The 24,361-nt window shown below is 36.2% G+C and overlaps 1 protein-coding gene across 3 annotated transcripts in view; it reads right to left on the reverse strand.

Moving 5' to 3' along the window:
- The window catches only part of LRRIQ3 (leucine rich repeats and IQ motif containing 3), a 196,866-nt gene that overhangs the window by 67,424 nt on the left and 105,081 nt on the right, over positions 1-24,361 (reverse strand). For all 3 annotated transcript variants that reach the window (XM_042249812.2, XM_060400306.1, XM_004002083.6), the window contains exon 6: positions 13,306-13,414. In XM_042249812.2, coding sequence (XP_042105746.1) covers positions 13,306-13,414 — 109 coding nt within the window. The remainder of the gene's footprint in view (positions 1-13,305; positions 13,415-24,361) is intronic.

Genomic DNA, 24,361 nt, shown 5'->3' on the forward strand with positions numbered 1-24,361 from the left:
AGAGCTACTATATGATCCCACAATCCCATTCCTATGCATATATCTGGAGAAAGACATAATCTGAAAAGATACATCCAACCCAATGTTCATTGAAGTACTATTTAAAATTGTCATGACATGGAAGCAACTTAAGTGTTCATCAACGCATGAATTGAAAAGTAGATGTGGCATGTATATTTTATATATATATATAATATTATATATAATGTAATATTGCTGCTGCTGCTGCTAAGTCGCTTCAGTCATGCCTGACTCTGTGCGATCCCATAGATCGCAGCCCACCAGGCTCCCCCGTCCGTGGGATTCTCCAGACAAGAACACTGGAGTGGGCTGCCATTTCCTTCTCAAATGCATGAAAGTGAAAAGTGAAAGTCAAGTCACTCAGTCGTATCCAACTCTTAGAGACCCCATGGACTGCAGCCTACCAGGCTCCTCCACCCATGGGATTTTCCAGGCAAGAGTACTGGAATGGGGTGCCACTGTAAAAAAGAATAGAATAATGTGATTTGTAGCAAAACGGATGGACCTAGTGATTATCATAAATGAAGCAAGCCAGACAAAGAAAGGCAAACAGCAAATGATATCACTTATACGTGGAATCTAAAAAAACGACACAAATGAACTTATTTAGGAAATGGAAATAGATTCACAGACATAGAAAACAAACTTAAGGTTACCAAAGGGAAAAGGGTGGGAGAGGTGGGATTCACTGACCCAGACAGGATGCATGTCCAGAAAAGACCCAAAAAAGCCTTAAGGATATTCACCTTGAGTTAAACTCAAGTTTAACAGGTTCACTAACTAGTAAGAGGGAGAAGGCCATGGCAACCCACTCTAGTACTCTTGCTTGGAAAATCCCATGAATGGAGGAGCCTGATAGGCTGCAGTCCATGGGGTCGTGGAGCGTTGGACACGACTGAGTGACTTCATTTTCACTTTTCACTTTCATGCATTTGAGAAGGAAATGGTAATCCACTCCAGTGTTCTTGCCTGGAGAATCCCAGGAATGGGGAAGCCTGGTGGGCTGCCATCTATGGGGTCGCACAGAGTTGGACACGACTGAAGGGACTTAGCAGCAGCAGTAGCAACTAGTAAGAGATTTCCATGCAAGTCTGCAAAGACTGGAACATATGACTATTTTACAAATGTCATATTTTCAACAAGGCATACAAAGGAAATGGGGAAACAAGGCCTATTCAAAGGACAAAAAATAAATATTCAGGAACTTTCCCCAAAGAAACATTCATATCAACTTTATTGGACCCCAAAAGTTTTAAAACAACACTTTTAAAATTCGCTCAAAGATATGAAGGAAAATATAGACAAAGAAGTAAAGGAAATAAGGAAAACAATCCATGAATAAAATATCAATGAAGGCATGGAAATAATCAAAGAAACAGAATTGGGGGGGCAGAAAAATAAAACAACCAAACTGAAAAGTTTACTGTGCAGTGGTTAGTCCTTCAGTCATGTCTGACTCTTTGTAAGCCTATGGACTATAGCCTGCCAGGCTCCTCTGTGCATGGGGCATCCCCAGGCAAGAATACTGGAATGCATTGCCAGTCCCTTCTCCAGGAAATCTTCCCACCCCAGGGTCTGACCTCAGGTCTCCTGCATTGCAGGTGGATTCTTTACCATTTTAAGCCAGCAGGAAAGCCCAAAAAGTTTATGAGAAGGGTTAAAAATAGACTGCACCAGCCCCAAGCATGCTGCATAGACATAGACTGGCGATTCAATTCACATGATAGTATACATGTTAGAATGTCATTCTCCCCAAAATCCGTTATACACATCTGTGTCTCTTTCCTGTCTTGCATACAGGGTCGTCATTGCTATCTTCCTAAATTCCATATATGTGTTAGTATACTGTGCTGAGTAATACTCCATTGTAGATGTCCATCAGCAGATGAATGGATAAGAAAGCTGTGGTACATATACACAATGGAGTATTACTCAGCAGTTAAAAAATAGACCTTTAAAAGAGAAAGTAGAATCAGCAAAATTTAAAGATGTCATTTGAAATAACTGAGCCTAAGGAACAAAATGAAAAGAGAATGAAGATAAGTGAACAGAGACTAAAAACCTTATAAAATCCCATAAAATGTTCTAATATATTCATTACTGAATTCCCAGAAAAAGAAGAGAGAATGGAGCAGAAAGGTTATTTGAAGAAAAATTGGCTGAACTCTCAAATTTGAGGAAATATATGAATTTGCAAATCAAAGAAGCTCTATGAATCCCAAGGAAGATAAACAAAATGAGACTCATATTGAAAGACAGAATAAAAAAACTATCAAAAGTCCCAAACTAGGTGAGAAATTTGAAAGCCAAAAGAGAAAGTGAGTCATCACATACAAAGGATTTTCAATAAGACAACCAGCAAATGCATCAGCAGAAACTTTACAACTGAGAAGGCAGTGGGATGATATATTTAAAATGCTGAAATTTTAAAAAAAAGGTGTCCACTGAGAATTTTATATTTAGTAAAACTACCTTTGATAGTCAATTTTATATGACAATTTAGGCCATGGTACTCAGATGTTTGGTCACACATTATTCCAGATGTTTCTGTGAAGGTAAATTCTGGACAATATTAACACTTAACCAGTAGACCTTGAGTAAGGATATTCTATAATAAAATAAAGACATGAAAGACATTATATAATAAAATAAAGATATTGTATAACAAAATAAAGGCATTACAGAAAACAGGGTGAGTTAACCAACAAAACATAATAATTATGAACACACATGTGTCAGACTTCAGATGCACAAAATATATGATGCAAACATTTACAGAATTGAAAGCAGACATAAACATCTCTGCAATAAATGGTAGGAGACTTCAGTGCCTCACTTTCAATACAGGATAGAACAACAGAGAGATCAAAAAGTAAATGGAAGATTCAAACAAAACTATAGATCAACTGGACCTAACAGACATATGCAAAACACTCGGTCAACCACAGCAGAATATATATTTTTCTCAAGTGTATATGGGACATAATCCAGGATACACAATATGTAAGGCCATAAGACAAGTTTTAAAAAATGTTAAAATACTGAAATCATACCAAATGTATTTTGAAATCATAAGGGAATGAAAAAATCAACAGTATAAGGAAAAATGGAAAATTCATAAATCTGTGAAAGTTAAATGGCATACTCTTAAAGAGCCAGTAAGTCAGAGAAGAAATCACAATGGAAAGTATAAAATATCTTGAGGCAAATAAAAATGCATGCACATTATACTGAAACTTATGGGATGCAGCAAAATTAGTGCCAAGAAGCAAGAATAAAGTGTAAAGTGATCATATTACAGAAAGAGAAAGATTGGAAGTAAACAAACTATATAGCTTATGGAATTAGAAAAAGAAGAATGAACTAAACTCAAAGCTAGCAGAAAAAAAGGAAATATTAAACACTAGCATAGAAATAACACAAGAGAATTATAAAAACAACAGAAAAAAACCACAGAAAACAGGATTTGCTTCTTCAAAAAAGTAAGCAAAGTTTGTAAAACTTTATCTAGAAAGACTAAGAGAAAAACATAGATAAGGATCAAATAGCTAAAATCAGAAATCAAAAGGGACTAATCAATATTATAAAAATAAAAAATATTATGAGTACTATAAACAGTTATATTCAAATAAATTGGAAAATTTAGAAGAAATGGTCAAATTCCTAGAAATATGCAACTATGAACAATGAATCATGAAGAAACAGAAATTCTAAATGGATTTATAATTCACAAGGAGATTGAAAAATAATCAAAGACATCCCAATATTTTCCCAAAGAAAGCTGAAGACCAGATGGCTCCCTTAGTGAAGAAGAATGAACAACAATACTTCTCAAATTCTTCCAAAAAATTGAAGAGGAAGGATTATATCCTAACTCCTATGAGGTTATATTAGCTTGATACCAAAGCCAGACAAAGAAACTATAAATAATGAAAATGAATATACTTTATGAATATTGATATAAAAATCCTCAACAAAATTCAATTAAACAGCATATTTAAAATATTACACACTGAAACCAAGTGGGAATTATTCTTGAAATCCAAAAAATGGTACAATATATGAAAATCAATGTAATATACATTAACAGAATGAATTTAAAAAACACAATTATCTCAGTCGGTGCAGGATAAAGAATGGCAAAATTCAACAAATTTTGATGATAAAAAATACCCAACAAACAGGGAACAGAAGGAAACTACCTTGCTTGCTACGTGGCTCAGTGATAAAGATTCTGTCTGTCAATGCAGGAGACACACAAGAGTTGGGTTCTACTCCTGGGTTGGGAATATCCCCTAGAGGAGGAAACCCACTCCAGTATTCTTGCCTGAAAAATCCCACAGACAGAGAAGCCTGGTGGGCTACAGTCCATGGGGTCACAAAGTGGCAGACATCACTGAGAACACATGCATGTACACATCTCAACATAAGTTAGTATAGGAAATTAACATTACTTTGCTGACAAAGGTCCAACTGGTCAAAGCTATGGGTTTTTCCAGTAGTCATGTATGGACGTGAGAGTTGGACTATAAAGAAAGCTGAGCTTTTGGACTGTGGTGTTGGAGAAGACTCTTGCGAGTCCCTTAGACTGCAAGATCAAACCAATCAATCCTAAAGGAAATCAGTCCTGAATATTCATCAGAAGGACTGATGCTGAAGCTGAAGCTGATGTGAAGAACTAACTCATTGGAAAAAGACCCTCATGCTGGGAAAGACTGAAGGCAGGAGGAGAAGGGGACGGCAGAGGATGAGATGGTTGGATGACATCACTGACTCGATGGACATGAGTTTGAGCAAGCTCTGGGAGTTGGTGATGGACAGGGAAGCCAGGTGTGCTGCAGTCCATGGGGTCGCAAAGAGTTGGAGATGACTGAGCGACTGAGCTGAACTGAGGGTAACAACAAGGTCTTCCCTGTTGGCTCAGTGGTAAAGAATCCACCTGTCAATGCAGGAGATGAAGGTTTAATCCCTGGTTTGGGAAGATCAGCTGGAGAAGGAAATAGCCACCCACTCCAGTATTCTTGCCTGAAAAATCTCATGGACAGCGGAGCCTGGTGGGCTACAGTCCATGGGGTCACAGTCAGACATGACTGAGCATGCATGTATGCACAAACCTCAACATAATTTACATCATATGGGAAAATATAAGGGCTTCCCTGGCGGCTCAGTGGTAAAGAATCCACCTGCCAATGCAAGAGAAGCGATTTGACTCCTGGGTTGGAAGATCCCCTGGAGAAGGAAAAATCCACCCACTCTAGTATTCTTGCCTGGGACATCCTATGGACAAATGATCCTGATGTGCTACAGTCCACTAAGTCACAAAAGAGTCAGACAAAACTTAGCAAATGAAAATAACAAGAAAACAACATACTTAACATCACAGTCAATGTAAAATACTGAAAAAATTTTCCTCTAAGATCATGAATAAGACAAGGATGCCTACTTTAGTCTCTTGTATTTAATATAGTACTGGAAGTCCTAGCCAGACCATTTAGGCAAAGAAATGAATTAAAAGACATGCAAATTATGTAGAAATAAAATTATCTCTCTTCATAGAGGACATGATCTCATATTTAGAAGAATCTTGAAGAGTTTAAACACACACACACACACTCTGACATGCCCCCAATCCTGTCAGAATTAATAGACAAATTTAGCAAAATTACAGAATACAAGCCAATACACAAGTATCTTTTGTTTTTCTACACATTCTCAAAGAATCCAAAAAGGAAATTAAGAAAATTCCATTTATAATAGTATCAAGAAGACTACCATACATAGAATAAACTTAACCAAAGAGGTGAGGAAACTGTACATTGAAATCTTAATGCATTGCTGAAAGAAATTAAAGATGACACAAGTAAGTGGAAAGACATCCTGCGTTTATGAACTTGAAGACTTAATATTGTTAGGCTACTATTTAAAGTAATCTACAAATTCAATGCAATCCATATAAAAATCCACTTTTTCCCACACATAAGCCCCCATTTTAAAACTTACTGCAAAGTTTTGGTAATCAAAACAGCATGGCTCTGATATAAAAGACACACAAATTAAGGGGAACAGAATAAGCGCCCAGATGTAAACCCCTGCAGGTATGGTCAAATGACTTTCAACATGGGTATCAAAACCATTCAATGGGGAAAGGACAACCTTTCAACAAAATGTTGGAAAAACTGCATTCCATATGTAAAAAAGTGAAACTGGACCCTTACTTTGCATAGTATGCAAAATTAACCTCAACTGGATTAACAGTCTAAATATAAGGACTAAAACTATAAAATTCTTAGAGTAAGACACAGGGCAAAAAACTTCATGACAGGATTTTGAATGATTTCTTTGTTATAACACCAAAAGCACATACAACACACTCAAAAACAAATAGCCCAGGGGGAGGATATATGTATAGGTACAGCTAATTCACACTGTTGTACAGTAGAAACTAACATACCATTGCAAAATAATTATATTCCAAAACAACCTAAATACCTCAACTTCATTAAAATTTTGTGCATCAAAAGTAGGCAATCCACAGAATGGGGGAAAATATTTGCATATTACATATCCAAAAAGGGGTTGATATTGAGAATATATATAAATCATACAACTCAACAACAAAAATCAAACAAACTAACAAGGAAATGGGCAAATGATGTGAATAGATATTTTTCCAAAGACGATACACAAATAATAAATAAACACAATAAAAATGCTCAACATCACTAATGATTATGGAAAAGCAAATCAAAACCACAATGAGATATGACCTCACAACCACTACGATGGCAGTAACAACAACAGCAACAGAAAATAACATCTGTTGGTCAGCATGTGGAAAAATTGGAATTCTTGTGCACTAATATTGAGAATGTAGAGTGGTATAATCATTGTGGAAAAAAGTATGGTAGTTCCTCAAAAAAAGAAAAATTATATCATCCAGAAATTTCACTTCTGGTTATACACACAAAACAACTGAAAATAGGGTCTCAAAGAGATATCTGTACATCCACGTTCATAGCAGCATTATTCACAACAGCTAAAAGGTGAAAGCAACCCAAGTGCCAATTGACAAATGAATGGATAAAAACATGGTACCTAGTTATAATGGAACATTATTCAACCTTAAGAGGAAAACAATTTTGTTACAACATGGGTGAACTTTAAAAATATTATGTTAATTAAAATAAGCCAGTAAATAAAGGGCAAACATTGTATAATTCCACTTATATAAAAATACCTGTAGTAATCACACTCATAGTAATTCTAGAGACAGAAGGTAGAATGGTGATTTCCAGAAAAGGGGAGGATGGGAGGAATGGAAGTTAGTGTTCAATGGGTATAACATTCCACTTGAAAGAGTTTATAAAAAGCTCCTGCAGACGGATGGTCATGATGGTTGTACAACATAAATATGCTTAATGTACAGTTAAGATGTTACAATGCTATATTCTGTTATATTTAATATATGTATTATCTTAAATAAGACAAGAAAAATACTGACAAATGACGGATATAAATTTTCAGATTGAAAAGTCACAATAAAAAAAGAATATCTTTACCAGCAAACAAATATCTGAGCCAAATCACTGCAAAATTGCAGAATACTTGGTACAGAGATAAACTGCTATACGTTTCTAGTCAGAAGACAAAAACAACACATAGAACTTCACACACATCAGAATGAGAATAACATGGCAATGGACTTCTCAAAGGTAACACTGGAAGCTAGAAGACAATGAAGCAATTCTGAGAAAACTATGAAGATACTGCACAGTTAAATCATCAATTAAATATATATATAGCATAAAAATATTAGGCTTTTAAGCTTTTTAAAATTACTTCTAATGTATAATTTCTCTGTAAACTAGTAAGAAAGTACTGTATTAATATAAGAAAATAAAGCAAGAAAAAAAGATATAGGACCCTGTAAACAGGTCATAACACAGTATATGAGACAAATGAATTCTCAGGATCACAGTACTGAATGAATGCACCAGGATGAAGTGATGTACCAAGATGACAGCTGTTAAAAACAAGTTTAGAAAGCAAGTAGTCCTGATTAAATTAGCAAATTAAGGTCTCAAGCAGAAGTATATTGAAAAAATATATATGCATGGATGTGCTTGGTGAGAGTTGACTCTTACGAGGTTTCCAAACAAGTTTTTAAATAATAGTATAAGAAAGCAAACATAGCCTACTATATTGTGTGACTCAGCTGTAAGTAGTTATTTATATAGCCATAATTAAAATGTTAATTATTAATTAATCCCCAAATAGTGAGAATATAATTCTATTAGGAGAAAAGTGGAGGGGATATTTTAAGAATGTGTATTAGAGAGGATTTATAAATAATAAATTATAAATAAATTATTATAAATAAATCTTCATCTATTACAGTAGAAATTGCATACAAATTCTAAAATTAAAAAAGAAATTTTACCAGAATAAATATATAACTTGGAAATATGAAAGTGAGTAACAGAAGAGTCATCAAAAATTATTAAAGTTTATTGCTCTGGGGAAGCTACAAAAGTAAGTAGGAGGAAATGGAGCATGGGACCACTATATGTCCTTCATTTCATTTTGGCTTGTAAACCTAGGATTTAAATAATTGGATTAAAATAACATTACTTTTAAATAAAAGATGCAGAGCTTTAGGAAATATATAAACTACATGAACTTAATAGAGAAGTGATGAAACAACAAAGCCATTGGCAAATAAGAATATGGTAGAGTTTGATGAGTTCACGTACACAGAAGACAAAAAAACAGGAAGGATAAAGACATCACCATGAATTTTTAAAAAGAAAAATAATCAAATATTTAAGAATTAAAAGGATGGAGGGAGGGAAAAATGGGGAACTAGGTTTAGATATTATACATATCCAGTTATACAAGATGAAAATGTTGGAAGGATCTGCTGTGCCTATAGCTAAATGTATTGTACACTTAAAAAATCTGTTAAGAGGGTAAGCCTAATGCTAAGTGGTCTTATCATAATACTTTTTAAAGGGTTTAAGAGAAAAGTGGAAATGGTCAAACAGGAGAAGGCAAGAGTGAATGTGGACATTTTAGGAACCAGCGAACTAAAATGGACTGAAATGGGTGAATTTAACTCAGATGACCATTATATCTACTACTGTGGGCAAGAATCCCAGAAATGGAGTAGCCATCATAGTCAACAAGAGTCCAAAATGAGATACTTGAATGCAGTCTCAAAAACGACAGAATGATCTGCTCGTTTCCAAGGCAAACCATTCAGTATCACGGTAATCCAAGTCTATGTCCTGATCAGTAACACTGAAGAAGCTTAAGATGAACAGTTCTATGAATACCTACAAGACCTTTCAGAGCTAACATGCAAAAGAGATGTCCTTTTCATTACAGGGGACTGGGATGCAAAAGTAGGAAGTCAAGAAACACCTGGAGTAACAGGCAAATTTGGCCTTGGAATGCAGAATGAAGCAGGGCAAAGGCTAATAGAGTTTCGCCAAGAAAATGCACTGGTCATAGAAAACACTTTCTTCCACCAACACAAGAGAAGACGGTACACATGGACATCACCAGATGGTCAACACTGAAATCAGACTGATTATATTCCTTGCAGCCAAACATGGAGAAGCTCTATACAGTCAACAAAAACAAGACTGGGAGCTGACTGTGGCTCAGATCATGAATTTCTTATGGCCAAATTCAGACTTAAATTGAAGAAAGCAGGAAAAACCACTAGACCATTCAGGTATGGCCTAAATCAAATCCTTTATGATTATAGAGTGGAAGTGAGAAAGAAATTTAAGGGTCTAGATCTGATAGTAGACACAGTACTTGATGAAATATGGATAGAGGTTTGTGACATTCAGCAGGAGACAGGGATCATGACCATTCCCAAGAAAAAGAAATGGAAAAAAGCAAAATGGCTGACTGAGGAGGTATTACAAATAGCTGTGAAAGGAAGACAAGCAAAAAGCAAAGGAGGAAAGGAAAGATATACCCATTTGAATGCAGAGTTCCAAAGAATAGCAAAGAGAGATACGAAAGCCTTACTCAATGATCAATCCAAAGGAATAGAGGAAAACAATAGAATGGGAAAGACTAGAGATCTCTTCAAGAAAATTAGAAGTATCAAGGGAACATTTCATGCAAAAATGGGCTCAATAGAGGACAGTAATGGTACAGACCTAACAGAAGCAGAAGATATTAAGAAGAGGCGGCAAGAATACACGGAAGAACTGTATAAAAAAGATCCCCATGACCAATATAATCATGATGGTGTGATCACTCACCTAGAGCCAGACATCCTGGAATGTGAAGTCAAGTGGGCCCTAGAAAGCATCACTAGGAACAAAGCTAGTGGAGGTGATGGAATTCCAGTTGAGCTATTTCAAATCCTGAAGGATGATGCTGAGAAAGTGCTGCACTCAATATGCCAGCAAATTTGGAAAACTCAGCAGTGGCCACAGGACTGGAAAAGCTCAGCTTTCATTCCAGTCCCAAACAAAGGTAATGCCAAAGAATGCTCAAACTACTGCACAATTGCACTCATCTCACACGCTAGTAAAGTAATGCTCAAAATTCTCCAAGACAGGCTTCAACAATACATGAACCCTGAACTTCCAGATGCTCAAGCTACTTTTAAAAAGGCAGAGGATATGGCAAAAACCAATACCGTATTGTAAAGTAAAAGAATAAAAAATAAAGCAGGTGGGTACCTTGAAAAAAAAAAAAAGGTAGAGGAACCAGAGATCAAATTGCCAATATGTGCTGGATCATCAAAAAAGCAAGAGAGTTCTAGAAAAACATCTATTTCTGCCTTAAAGACTATGCCAAAGCCTTTGACTGTGTGGATCACAATAAACTGTGGAAAATTCTGAAAGAGATGGGAATACAAGACCACGTGACCTGCCTCTTGAGCAATCTGTATGCAGGTCAGGAAGCAACAGTTAGAGCGGGACATGGAACAACAGACTGGTTCCAAATAGGAAAAGGAGTACGACAAGGCTATATATTGTCACCCTGCTTATTTAACTTATATGCAGAGTACATCATGAGAAATGCTGGGCTGGAAGAAGCACAAGCTGGAATTAAGATTGCTGGGAAAACCTCAGATATGTAGATGACACCACCCTCATGGCTGAAAGTGAAGAAGAACTAAAGAGCTTCCTCATGAAAGTGAAAGAGGAGAGTGAAAAAGTGGGCTTAAAGCTGAACTTTCAGAAAACTGTTTATGGCATCTGGTCCCATCATTTCATGGGAAATAGATGGAGAAACAGTGGAAACAGTGGCAGACTTTATTTTGGGGGGCTCCAAAATCACTGCAGATGGCAACTGCAGCCATGAAATTAAAGACACTTATTCCTTGACAGGAAAGTATGACCAACCTAGACAGCATATTAAAAAGCAGAGACATTATTTGTCAACAAAGATCTGTCTAGTCAAGGCTACGGTTTTCCAGTAGTCACGTATGGATGTGAGAGTTGGACTATAAAGAAAGCTGACCACCGAAGAATTGATGCTTTGAACTGTGGTGTTGGCAAAGACTCCTGTGAGTCCTTTGGATTGCAAGGAGATCTAATCAGTCAATCCTAAAGGAGATCAACCCTGAGTATTCACTAGAAGAACTGATGTTGAAGCTGAAGCTCCAATATTTGGCCACTGATGAGAAGAGCTGACTCATTTGAAAAGACCCTGATGCTGGGAAAGATTTAAGGCAGGAGGAGCAGGGGAAGACAGAGGATGTGATGGTTGGATGTCATCACTGACTCAATTGACATGAGTTTGAAAAAAACCCTGGGAGTTGGTGATGGACATGGAGGCCTGGCATGTTGCAGTCCATGGGGTCACAAAGAGTCAAACACAACTGAGTGACTGAACTGAACTGAACTGAAGAGAAACTTTGAGAAAAAAAAAAAAAAAAAGCAATGCCCTTCTAATTTGGACCCAAAGGAGATCCAAACAGTCCATTCTAAAGGAGATTAGCCCTGGGATTTCTTTGGAAGGATGATGCTAAAGCTGAAACTCCAGTACTTTGGCCACCTCATGTGAAGAGTTGACTCATTGGAAATGACTTTGATGTTGGGAGGGATTGGGGGCAGGAGGAGAAGGGGATGACAGAGGATGAGATGGCTGGATGGCATCACTGACTCGATGGATGTGAATCTGAGTGAACTCTGGGAGTTGGTAATGGACAGGAAGGCCTGGCGTGCTGCAATTCATGGGGTCACAAAGAGTCAGACACGACTGAGCGACTGAACTGAACTGAACTGAATTATTTTACAGAACTGGTTTTATCAGTCTTCTGTGAAAGACAGAGATAAAGAAAGTGCAACATTTTATCAGATGAAATTCTGTAAAAGCAAAATAAAAACAAGTACACATATGATGGTGGCGTTAGGGGTAAAGAACTCATTTGCTAATGCAGGAGACATAAGAGATAAGAGTTCGAGCCCTGTGTTGGGAAGATCCACTAGATGATGGCATGGCAACCCACTCCAGTATTCTTGCCTGGAGAAACCAATGGACAGAGAAGCCTGGTGGGCTACAGACCATACGGTTGCAAAGAGTCAGACATAATTGAGGCGACTTAGCATGCATGCACAGATATGATGACCAAAATGTTATTAAGATAAAAGTTTTTGTGCAATAAGAAATAATTATCTTCAAGTCTGAAAGATATTTTATATCATTTTTAATTTAAATGATTTATATTAATCTGATAATTGACATATTTCCTGAAGGATGTACCATGCTGACACAGTTATACAGTAACAAAAAAATTCAATATCGTTCTTGCTAATGTGTGTGTGTGTGTGTGTGTGTGTGTGTTTTCAGTTGCTCAGTGAGTCCAACTCTGCAACCCCACATATTGTAGTCTGCTACGGTCCTCTTCCATGGGATTTTCCCAGCAAGAATAGTAGAGTGGGTTGCCATGCCCTCTTTCAGGGGATCTTCCTGACCCAGAGAACAAATCTACATCTCTGCGTCTCCTGCATTGTAGGTAGATTCTTTACTGCTGATCCACTGAGGGAGCCCTTCTTGATAATACTTATTTCTAATTCCCAACTGCTAGTCAAAATCAGGGCTTTCATATTCATGAAACAACTTTCTGAATATATATATATTTATAAAATATTAAATGAAATATAGATATTCTATTTAGAAGTCTCAACATACATTTCATGGAGTTATATTTATAGTTCAAATTGACATGCCCAATGTTTAACAAATATAATTACTCTTCATCAAAATATGTTTATTAAATATAATTTAAAAATTCATATAACTAACCTTTTTGAATGAGATATCTTGGTTTTCTTGTTTTTAATTCATATAAAATAGAAGAGACATGTTTTCTCTGTTCAGTAGAATATTTTAAATCAACAGGAGAATATATACTCTGTGGAAACAAAATAAAAGCAATGACAACAATGATAATATCTCATATATGTTTTAGAGTTCTCAAAGAACTCTCACATGTATTATAATACATTATCATGATTGACTTTTATTTTAAAAAACAACATCAAAACCTCTGTGAGGTAGGCAGAGTTTAAAATGGATGAAAAGAGTTCCATTTTGTATGATTCTGATAAACAGCCCGCCTATTAAGAGCTGATGATATACTTAAGACAATGTTCTAACAGAGACTGAGGGGAAGGGAAAGGGGATCTGTCAGGAGGGTGACATGACAAAGGAACTCGAAGGGAGACGAAATAAGAATAAACAAAAGAAGCAAGAAGCTTTCCTTCAGAGAGCCTGAAGGAAGATTCTAAGAAAGAAGGGACAAAATTATTTCACAGAACACTAAAAGACAGTAAAACAGGAAGAAATAACTGGGGCCAGAATTATCACAAGCCTTAAAAGTATGTGTGGAAAGGATAATAAGTAGCATACTGATAAGGAGCTCTGTGGAGAGCAGAGGCACTCTCAGATGTAAACCATACAATCCCTGTAAACTGGTTGGGAATGATTTAATAATTGATACTGTGTTATCTCTTTCTTCACAGTCCATTCAGGATTGGTACAGATAACTACTTGAGCATCAAATATCATATCTATATTTCAGTCAGCAAGATGGAACAAAGGATAAAATGATAAAAGGGCACAGGCCATGTTGTCTTAAGGAACTTTCCTAGAGGCCCTTCCAGTAACTTCTGTTCACATCTCATTGACTTCCCACAACTGAAACTGAGAAGGCAAGAAATGCAGCCTTTGTGCTATGGACTTTACTTCCTGGAGTAAAATGGCGGGTCTGTTACCAAAAAAGAAGAGAAGGACAGACATTCGTACACAACTAACACATTGCTACAGAAAAAAAAAAAATATATATATATATATATATCAGAATTTTAGGAAGGGACAAACGCTTGTTATTAGGAAAAACCTTTCCAGGATATTATGCTTTCCTTGATGAGAACCACTGGTCTAAATTTTGATGATTCATTGGTCTAAATTTTGATTAGACATATATATTTATATGTGTGTATGTGTATATATATATATATTTGTGAATCATAAATATATTTGTAATTTGTAAATATATTTGTGAATTTGTAAATATATATATATTTACACACACACATATATATGTGTATGTGTGTGTCCTCAGGAAGATCTCTTTTCTGAAATTTGGTTCTGTATATTTGTTTATCAAATACTTGTATAGTGTTTATCATATTTGCCATTATCTTACGCTCTTAATAGATATTAATTTATGTAACACTCATAACCATTATTAACTGAGCTCTTTTGAAAATCTCACAGACACAACATACTCAAGAGTTTTGATGTCATATCTTTCCTCTAAACCTTTTAGTACTTATTTCTAGTTCTTGGGAATAATAGTACCTTCATCCAAGGGGAGAAACTCACAGAAATTCTCTAATATATGATAGGTGATAGAATTTTTAAACAGATTTTTTTTTCATAGTCCCCTTGCCTTAACTGTCCAGTTGTCAAAACCTCTTTTACTCTACAGTTTAGAAGGAACACTTGGATATGTGTTCTAGTCCCCTGTATTCACAATTTTATGAACAAATTTCTGTACCATATAATAGACATATTTAATTAAATATCCTTGAATTTCTTTTTATCTTTAAAATTTTATATGTCCTCTAAATTATTTTTTGAAAGCACAGTCTCTATGTAGTGACTCATTATTCAAGGAATTTTCTTTTTAATGTTTGTGTTAGGTACTCTGTATTATCTGGTCCTGGAATGAATCTCAATTTTTATTCTGCTCTAAAAAATCCTTCCTTAATAACTTTTACTCAACACTACTTTAGTTTCTTACATGACAAAAGTACTACTTTTTGCTAGAAAGACAAATAGGTAGCTACTTTTGAGCTCACCTATTTTCTCTATATTTAGAAATTTTTCTTAAGGTTATCAAGAATAATTATAGTAATACACAGTAACACATTATCAAAGAATGGCAATATTTTAAGTAATGCTGGTTCTATTTTCATTTGGGCTCAATTCTCTCCACTAAACAAAGTATGACAGAAAAATGTAGACTACTGTTTTGCAACCAAACCTTAACAATCAATTTCAAAGGCTTTTTCAATCTCAAATTTGTCCATCAATCTTCTTCATGACATATATCATTCTTGTATCCTTTTACTTCTATGAATTTTGCTCTGTTTTGGTAACCACGTTCTGTCTCTCCCTCTTAACAATGCAATTCATCATATGTTAAAAATCAATTCAAATTCTAATTCAGTGATAGAAATGGACTGTTTCTTTCTTTACGATCTCACACTTACATTCTCCTTATAAGAAAATAATAAAAGTAGAATGAAATGGTACATTTAACAATTCTTTTTCTACTAGTACTTATTCCTTTACCCCTCCAGAAGAATAGAAAAAATTTTAAATGTATATATTTGTCAAATTTGAGTAGCCAAACTCTATTAAAAATAAAGTTTATTTGCAGAATCATGTAATTTTAAAGCCCTCAAGTCAAATCAATATATATATTTGTTTGCCCCCTTATACTTTTTAATATATAATTCACATATCATTGTTTGTCATCATTTAAAATAATTTTTCCTTCCTTGGATTTTATAAAAGAAGAATCCATGACACAGGGTGCATATGTAATGTGAAACAAATCCATAGAAAGATGATCAGAGTCTAAAACTTCAAATGAACTGAGATTTATATAAGCTGTTAATATAAATAAAATTGGATTTTTGTTTTATATACTACAATTAAAAAAAGGAAGGATGTACCCATTTATTGATTGATCTTCAAAATCACAGAGAAAGCAAGTCATGATAACACTGGAGATAATCTAATAAGTATCTTGTTTTCAATAACGGAAAAGATATTCTATTAACTAAAGCGCCTTAACCTTACACTGGTCTTCAGTAACTTAGGGAAATATTTTAAGGATTTTTGGTAGCATTTAGAAAAGAAATAATCACCAAGGAGCAGTATATATTGAAAACAAACTAATTACATCAGGTATAATTTTAAACAGAGTCAAGATCAGGTTCAAATACCCTTTATAAGATAGACCCAACAACGTTTGATAAATACTTTCACTACTTTATCGAAAGATAATATGATTAGATACAGATCAGAGATGTCGGGTTATCATATGGAAAAGAGTATGGATTAATAAAATGAAGGGAACTCTCTAATGTCATGATACATGGACATATTCTTAGCCCTATGCCGATCAATATTTATCTGAATGATGTGACTAAAACTGTAAGGAAAATTCTTATCAAACTTTCAAAAGAGGGGGTAAAAGAACAAAATCAGTTAAGATCAGACAAATTTAAAAGATTACAGATAGATGGAGCAATGGGTCAAATTGAAATAGATGAATTTTAATAGGAACAAATATTGCAGTTGGGAAAATACATTTAATCACTAAAATAATATTATTGAAAACATGAATGATAAAAATATTTTAATTAAGACTATAGTAAAAGTCTATTGTGCGATGACTTTTATGCTGTATTAAGCATTCTATCTAGAATGAGCGAAATGAAAGTCTTACTATATTTATTTCTGATCAGAACCATAGCCAAAGTACTATGTCAGGTCAGGGCAACAGATTTTCAGATTAAAGATACCCCGGACTATGAAAAGAAAGGAGCCTACCTACTGAGTTATTTTTAAAATAAGACCTACATAAATAAGCTATGCATAAGCGTAGAGAAGAGGTAATAGAGATCCAGGCTTCTCATGTCCTCCAACTTCGATCTTCCTTATCTTCTAAAAGGATACCATTCTCTTCTTCAAATCATAGAAATTTAGAATTTCATCTCTATTTTATCCTTTTTCTGAAACACTTTAAGTCATCAGCAAATCTCGGCAATTCTACTTTCTAAATCTATTTCAAATCTGTTTGCTTCTCTCTGACTTCACTTCACTTTTCTAGTACAATCTATAATCATCTCTTCCAAACAGAAATATCACTGGTTTCCTATTGGTCTCTGCCTTGCTCTCACAAGATATATTTACATTTGTCAAAAGGTAACTCTGAGCATTGTTTTTCTTTGGCTTTAAAATCCCATAACGGCCATCCAAGGTCCTTCAGTTTATTCGCTCAGTCATGTCCGACTCTTTGCGACCCCATGAATCACAGCACGCCGGGCCTCCCTGTCCATCACCAACTCCTGGAGTTCACTCAGATTCACGTCCATTGAGTCAGTGATGCCATCCAGCCATCTCATCCTCTGTCATCCCCTTCTCCTCCTGCCCCCTATCCCTCTCAGCATCAGAGTCTTTTCCAATGAGTCAGCTCTTTGCATGAGGTGGCCAAAGTACTGGAGTTTCAGCTTTAGCATCATTCCTTCCAAAGAAATCCCAGGATTGATCTCCTTCAGAATGGACTGGTTGGATCTCCTTGCAGTCCAAGGGACTCTCAAGAGTCTTCTCCAACACCACAGTTCAAAAGCATCAATTCTTTGGTGCTTAGCCTTCTTCACAGTCCAACTCTCGCATCCATACATGATCACAGGAAAAAACATAGCCTTGACTAGACGAACCTTAGTCGGCAAAATAATGTCTCTCCAAGGTCCTTACTATGTCCAAATCCTAATTATGAGACACAAAAACTCAGTAAAATATGGCTCTCAAATACAGAATCAAACTATCTTGTGCTACTCAACATGGTTAATTATACTCCTAGTATATGGATTTCATTCAGTCCCTTGAACCCAATCCAACTAAACAAGCTACTACATGCCTCAGTTCCTTGTGTAAGCTCTTTCCTCTGCCTAGAACACTCTCCTTCCTATACTTTTCATGACTAGCTTCTTATCCTTTGTGTCTTAATTTTAAATATTATCCCCTCAGAAAAAAAACATTTTGTGAAAATCTTATGAGAAGTAGGCATCCTCCTATTATTCTCTATCTCAGCACCTTATTTAATTCATAACATTTATCACAATTGTATTTGTTTACTAAGGTTATCTATTTTTTCTTAGAATCTAGTCCACAAAGTACTAAGAACTTTGCTTATCTTGTTTACTCAAAGTAAAGAGTGGCCCTTGGCACTCAGCACATACTCAATAATTATTTATTACATGTGGAATGAATAGCATTAAAGAGAAGTGCTAGAAGCAATGAGTGGAGGTTTAGGAACATTGGCTAACATAACACAAACTCCAGTTTTTTGGAAATAGTCTAACAACTAGACATTGCTGTTCGGTCGCTAAGTCTTGTTCAGCACTTTGTGACCCCATGAACTGCAGCACGCCAGACTTCCCTGTCCTTCACTGTCTCCCACTGTTTGCTCAAACTTATGTCCATTGAGTCAAAGATGCCATCCAACCATCTCATCCTCTGCTGCCCCTTCTCCTCCTGCCCTCAATTTTTTCCAGCATCAGGGTCTTTTCCAATGAGCTGACTCTTCACTTCAGTGGCCAAAGTATTTCAGCTTCAGCATCAGTCCTTCCAGTGAATATTCAGGGCTGATTTCCTTTAGGATTGAGTGGTTTGATCTCCTTAGTCCAAGGGACTCTTAAGAGTCTTCTCCAGCAGCACAACTCAAAAGCATAAATTCTTTGGCACTCAGCCTTCTTTATGGTTCAACTCTCATAACCATACATGACTACTGGAAAAACCATAGCTATGACTAGATGGACATTTGTCAGCAAAGTGAATTCTCTTCTTTTTAATATGCTGTCTAGGTTTTTCATAGGTTTTCTTCCAAGGAGGCAGCATCTTTTAATTTCATGGCTGCAGTCAATGTCCACAGTGGCTTTGGAGCCCAAGAAAATAATATCTGTCATTGCTTCCATGTTTTTCCCCATCTATTTGCCATGAAGTAATGGGACCGGATACCATGATTTTTGTTTTTTGAATGCTGAGTATTAAGCCAACTTTTTGCACTCCCCTCTTTCCCCTCATCAAGAGGCTCTTTAATTCTTCACTTTCTGTCATGAGAGTGATATCATCTGCATATCTGAAGTTTATATTCCTCCTGGCAATCTTGATTCCAGATTGTGAGTTATCCAGCCCAGGATTTCACATGATTTACTCTGCATAGAAGTTTAAAAAGCAGAGTGACAATATATAGCCTCGATGTAACGCTTTCCCGAATCTGAACCAGTCCATTGTTCCATGTCCAGTTCAAACTGTTCCTTCTTGTCCTGCATATAAGTTTCTCAGGAGACAGGTAACATGGTCTGGTATTTCCATCTCTTTAAGAATTGTCCATAGTTTGCTGTGATCCACACAGTCAAAGGCTTTTACATGGTCAATGAAACATAAGAGGATGTTTCCCTTGCTTTTTCTATGCTCCAACATATGTTTGCAATTTGATCTACGGTTCCTCTGCCTTTTCTAAATCCAGCTTGAACATCTCAAAGTTCTCGGTTCACATACTGTGAAAGCCTAGCTTGAAAGATTTTGGGCATTACCGTGCTAGTACGTGAAATGAGTATGTAAAAAACAGTACGATAGTTTGAAAATTCTTCGGCATTGCCTTTCTTTGGGACTGAAATGAAAAATGACATTTTCCTAAATTGCTAGTTTATATTTTTTATGTTTTTTAATTTTTATTTTATTTTTTTTAAAGGACTCTACCAAATAACGTTGACTCATTGGAAAAGACCCTGATGCTGGGAGGGATTGGGGGCAGGAGGAGAAGGGGACGACAGAGGATGAGATGGCTGGATGGCATCACTGACTCGATGGATGTGAGTCTAAGTGAACTCTGGGAGTTGGTGATGGACAGGGAGGCCTGGCGTGCTGTGATTCATGGGGTCGCAAAGAGTCAGACATGACTGAGCGACTGAACTGAACTGAACTGAACCCAAGTAACACTTTAAAATAATCAGTTCTTTAATTCCTGAAATTTTTCCTACTCTAGGTCTATTCCAAAGCATTTCACTGAGCAACCCTTTACAATTCTCCTATTCCTTTCTTCTAAGCATTTTATCATATACATCAACAGAGACTCTCTAAATTTCCTGAAGGCTCTTTAACTTTACCATTTCTCAATGTGCTACCCACAGAAAAACATAACCATCTGGTAAAAACAATTATTATATATATATATATTTATACACACTCACACACACACATATATGATTCAGGTACATCTCTCTATGTACCTGTTCTTTTGATTTCTACATCACAATAAGCCAGAGAACAAAAATCACAATGAAAGAGTTCTTCCTTGAAAATACTGAGTAGAGAAGCCAAGAAAAAAAAAAATCATCGGTAAGTAGTGTTAAAATAGGGAGAGATAATCTGTATATGAATAAATCTCATTCAATTATAATGAGGAAAAAAACTCAGAGTGTTAAGGAAAATTAGAATAGATTAACTGAGGATCCATGGAGTTCCTTGTAATTGACAAACCATACAAGTACATGGTTGTAAAATTCAGATGGCTGACTGTACTAGTAATTTAATTCCTCTTCCCAAGAATGGTGACAGTGGTAACAATTTCCTCAGTCTTCTTTCTAGATCAAGGGTAAATATTTTAAGTTAAACTTTCTGTCTCTGAAAATCAAGATTCATTTCCAATCCTTAGTGGTCTGAGTTCTAAATTTAGTGTTCTGAAGATTGTTGGCTTTGTTTTCACAACATATGTTATGCAAATAAGAGTCCTTTGACTTTAAAGGAAACTATGTCTTTAATAAAAGCAGACTGTTAATGAAGACTCATTGGTGTGTTATCTATTTATGCCTATACTATCTGCAGTATGGACGGAGGTTCGAGACATTGTACAGGAGACAGGGATCAAGACCATCCCCATGGAAAAGAAACGCAAAAAAGCAAAATGGCTGTCTGAGGAGGCCAATGCAGAGTTCCAAAGAATAGCAAGGAGAGACAAGAAAGCCTTCCTCAGCGATCAATGCAAAGAAATAGAGGAAAACAACAGAATGGGAAAGACTAGAGATCTCTTCAAGAAAATTAGAGACACCAAGGGAACATTTCATGCAAAGATAGGTTTGATAAAGGACAGAAATGGTATGGACCTAACAGAAGCAGAAGATATTAAGAAGAGGTGGCAGGAATACACAGAAAAACTGTACAAAAAAGATCTTCACGACCCAGATAATCACAGCGGTGTGATCACTCACCTAGAGCCAGACATCCTGGAATGTGAAGTCAAATGGGCCTTAGAAAGCATCACTACAAACAAAGCTAGTGGAGGGGATGGAATTCCAGTTGAGCTCTTTCAAATCCTGAAAGATGATACTGTGAAAGTGCTGCACTCAATATGCCAGCAAATTTGGAAAACTCAGCAGTGGCCACGGGACTGGAAATTGTCAGCTTTCATTCCAATCCCAAAGAAAGGCAATGCCAAAGAATGCTCAATCTACCGCACGATTGCACTCACCTCACACGCTAGTAAAATAATGCTCTAAATTCTCCAAGCCAGGCTTCAGCAATACATGAACAGTGAACTTCCAGATTTTCAAGCAGGATTTAGAAAAGGCAGAGGAACCAGAGATCAAATTGCCAACATCTCCACTGGATCATCAGAAAAGCAAGAGAGTTCCATAAAAAACATCTATTTCTGCTTTATTGACTATGCCAAAGCCTTTAACTGTGTGGATCACAATCAACTGTGGAAAATTCTGAGAGAGATGGGAATACCAGACCACCTGACCTGCCTCAGGAAGGTCAGGAAGCAACAGTTAGAACTGGACATGGAACAACAGACTGGTTCCAAATAGGATAAGCAGTACGTCAAGGCTGTATATTGTCACCCTACTTATTTAACTTCTATGCAGAGTACATCATGAGAAATGCTGGGCTGGAAGAAGCACAAGCTGGAATCAAGATTGCCAGGAGAAATATCAATCATCTCAGATATGCAGATGACACCACCCTTATGGCAGAAAGTGAAGAGGAACTAAAAAGCCTCTTGATGAAAGTGAAAGTGGAGAGTGAAAAAGTTGGCTTAAAGCTCAACATTCAGAAAATGAAGATCATGGCATCCGGTCCCATTACTTCATGGGAAATAGATGCGGAAACAGTGGAAACAGTGTCAGACTTTATTTTGGAGGCGCTCCAAAATCACTGCAGATGGTAACTGCAGCCATGAAATTAAAAGACACTTACTCCTTGCAAGGAAAGTTATGACCAACCTAGAGAGCATATTGAAAAGCAGAGACATTACTTTGCCGACTAAGGTCTGTCTATTCAAGGCTATGATTTTTCCAGTAGTTATGTATGGATGTGAGAGTTGGACTGTGAGGAAGGCTGAGCACCGAAGAATTGATGCTTTTGAACTGTGGTGTTGGAGAAGACTCTTGAGAGTCCCTTGGACTGCAAGGAGATCCAACCAGTCCATTCTGAAGATCAGCCCTGGGATTTCTTTTGGAAGGAATGATGCTAAAGCTGAAACTCCAGTACTTTGGCCACCTCATGCGAAGAGTTGACTCATTGGAAAAGACTCTGATGCTGGGAGGGATTGAGGGCAGGAGGAGAAAGGGACGACAGAGGATGAGATGGCTGGGTGGCATCACTGACTTGACGGATGTGAGTCTGAGTGAACTCCGGGAGTTGGTGATGGACAGGGAAGCCTGGTGTGCTGTGATTCATGAGGTCGCAAAGAGTTGGACACGACTGAGTGACTGAACTGAACTGAACTGAACTGATTTTAAAGGAAATTATGTTTTTAATTAAAGCAGATTGTTAATGAAGACTCATTGGTATATTATCTATTTATGCCTATACTATCTGTAGTATCGTATACCTAACAAGCATTTGCTTTGACTATGTTATCTATTATTCATTGTAAGTAGTCTCCATTTTAACGATGCTTCTAAAAACCTCTTCAGAAACACAGCCTAGATACCAGCCCCTGTTGTCCTACCCCATTTGTTGTTATTTCTGTTGCCTTTCCTCTTCTCAGCCAAAACATGATTTTTAAAACTGCTAATCCAGATCTTAGGTATTCTATATAATATTCAGAAAACTTTAGGAATATGCTAAAATCCAAACTAAAAATGTTGTTCTCTTTTGTCTGAATGATAACTAGTAGCTCTAGTGTTTGGCTATACATCCTGTCACTAACTTAGCAAACAAAACCTTTGATAATGCAAAGGATAATGATCCATGCATGGCGAGTTCCACTTAACTTTGGCTTTCAACAATGTGTTGGTTAACAGGAAAAGCCATTGAGGAAGGGGCATGATTTAAGATAAAAGTTTTATGATAAAAAGTTACTTTTTAAGATATTCCCCTTAAGCAACTGGCAGGTTTAACTGCTAGTTGAAAAATGCTACTATCTTATATTTGATCCAAATCTTACTTTATCATAACAAAAAAAAGACTAGAAATGAAGAGATAATATTCTTGATAAATGGGGAAGAGATTTCACAAACCTGGATAAACAAATACAGGAGAAACCTAGTAGATATAAAATGAAATGCGACATTTCTCGTCTATTTAGAAAATAGCCACAGAAATAAGGATAGCTCAAATTATATTTTGCTGCAATTGTCCAGTTAAAGAACACGTGAAAAAAGCATCATAGGAAGTTATGCTCCCTCAATTGAAGAATGATTAAAGGCTAAGGTCTATCCTTACCAAGATCAGGGGTGCCAATAAGCAAATCATTGAGGCCCACTCTTAAGTGTGCTATATGACACTGGCAATATAGCAACTGCTTGGTAGCAGCAGTTGTCAAAAACTCAGTAAAAAGAGATGTTGCAAACTTCCAGATTTCAAAGTAAGTTATAATTTCAAGTTCAGAGAATACAATGGTAGTTCTTCAATAATAATAATTGATACTATAGAACAGAAGAGCATGAGGACATTTCAGAGTATACAGGTTTATGCTTCTTTGAAAAATCTCTCCAGAAATATGTTTGATTAATTACTATTCACATGACAATGCAATTCTATTCATGAT

This window comes from Ovis aries, chromosome 1 (genome assembly GCF_016772045.2).
Source record: "Ovis aries strain OAR_USU_Benz2616 breed Rambouillet chromosome 1, ARS-UI_Ramb_v3.0, whole genome shotgun sequence".
NCBI classification, from domain to species: Eukaryota; Metazoa; Chordata; class Mammalia; order Artiodactyla; family Bovidae; genus Ovis; species Ovis aries.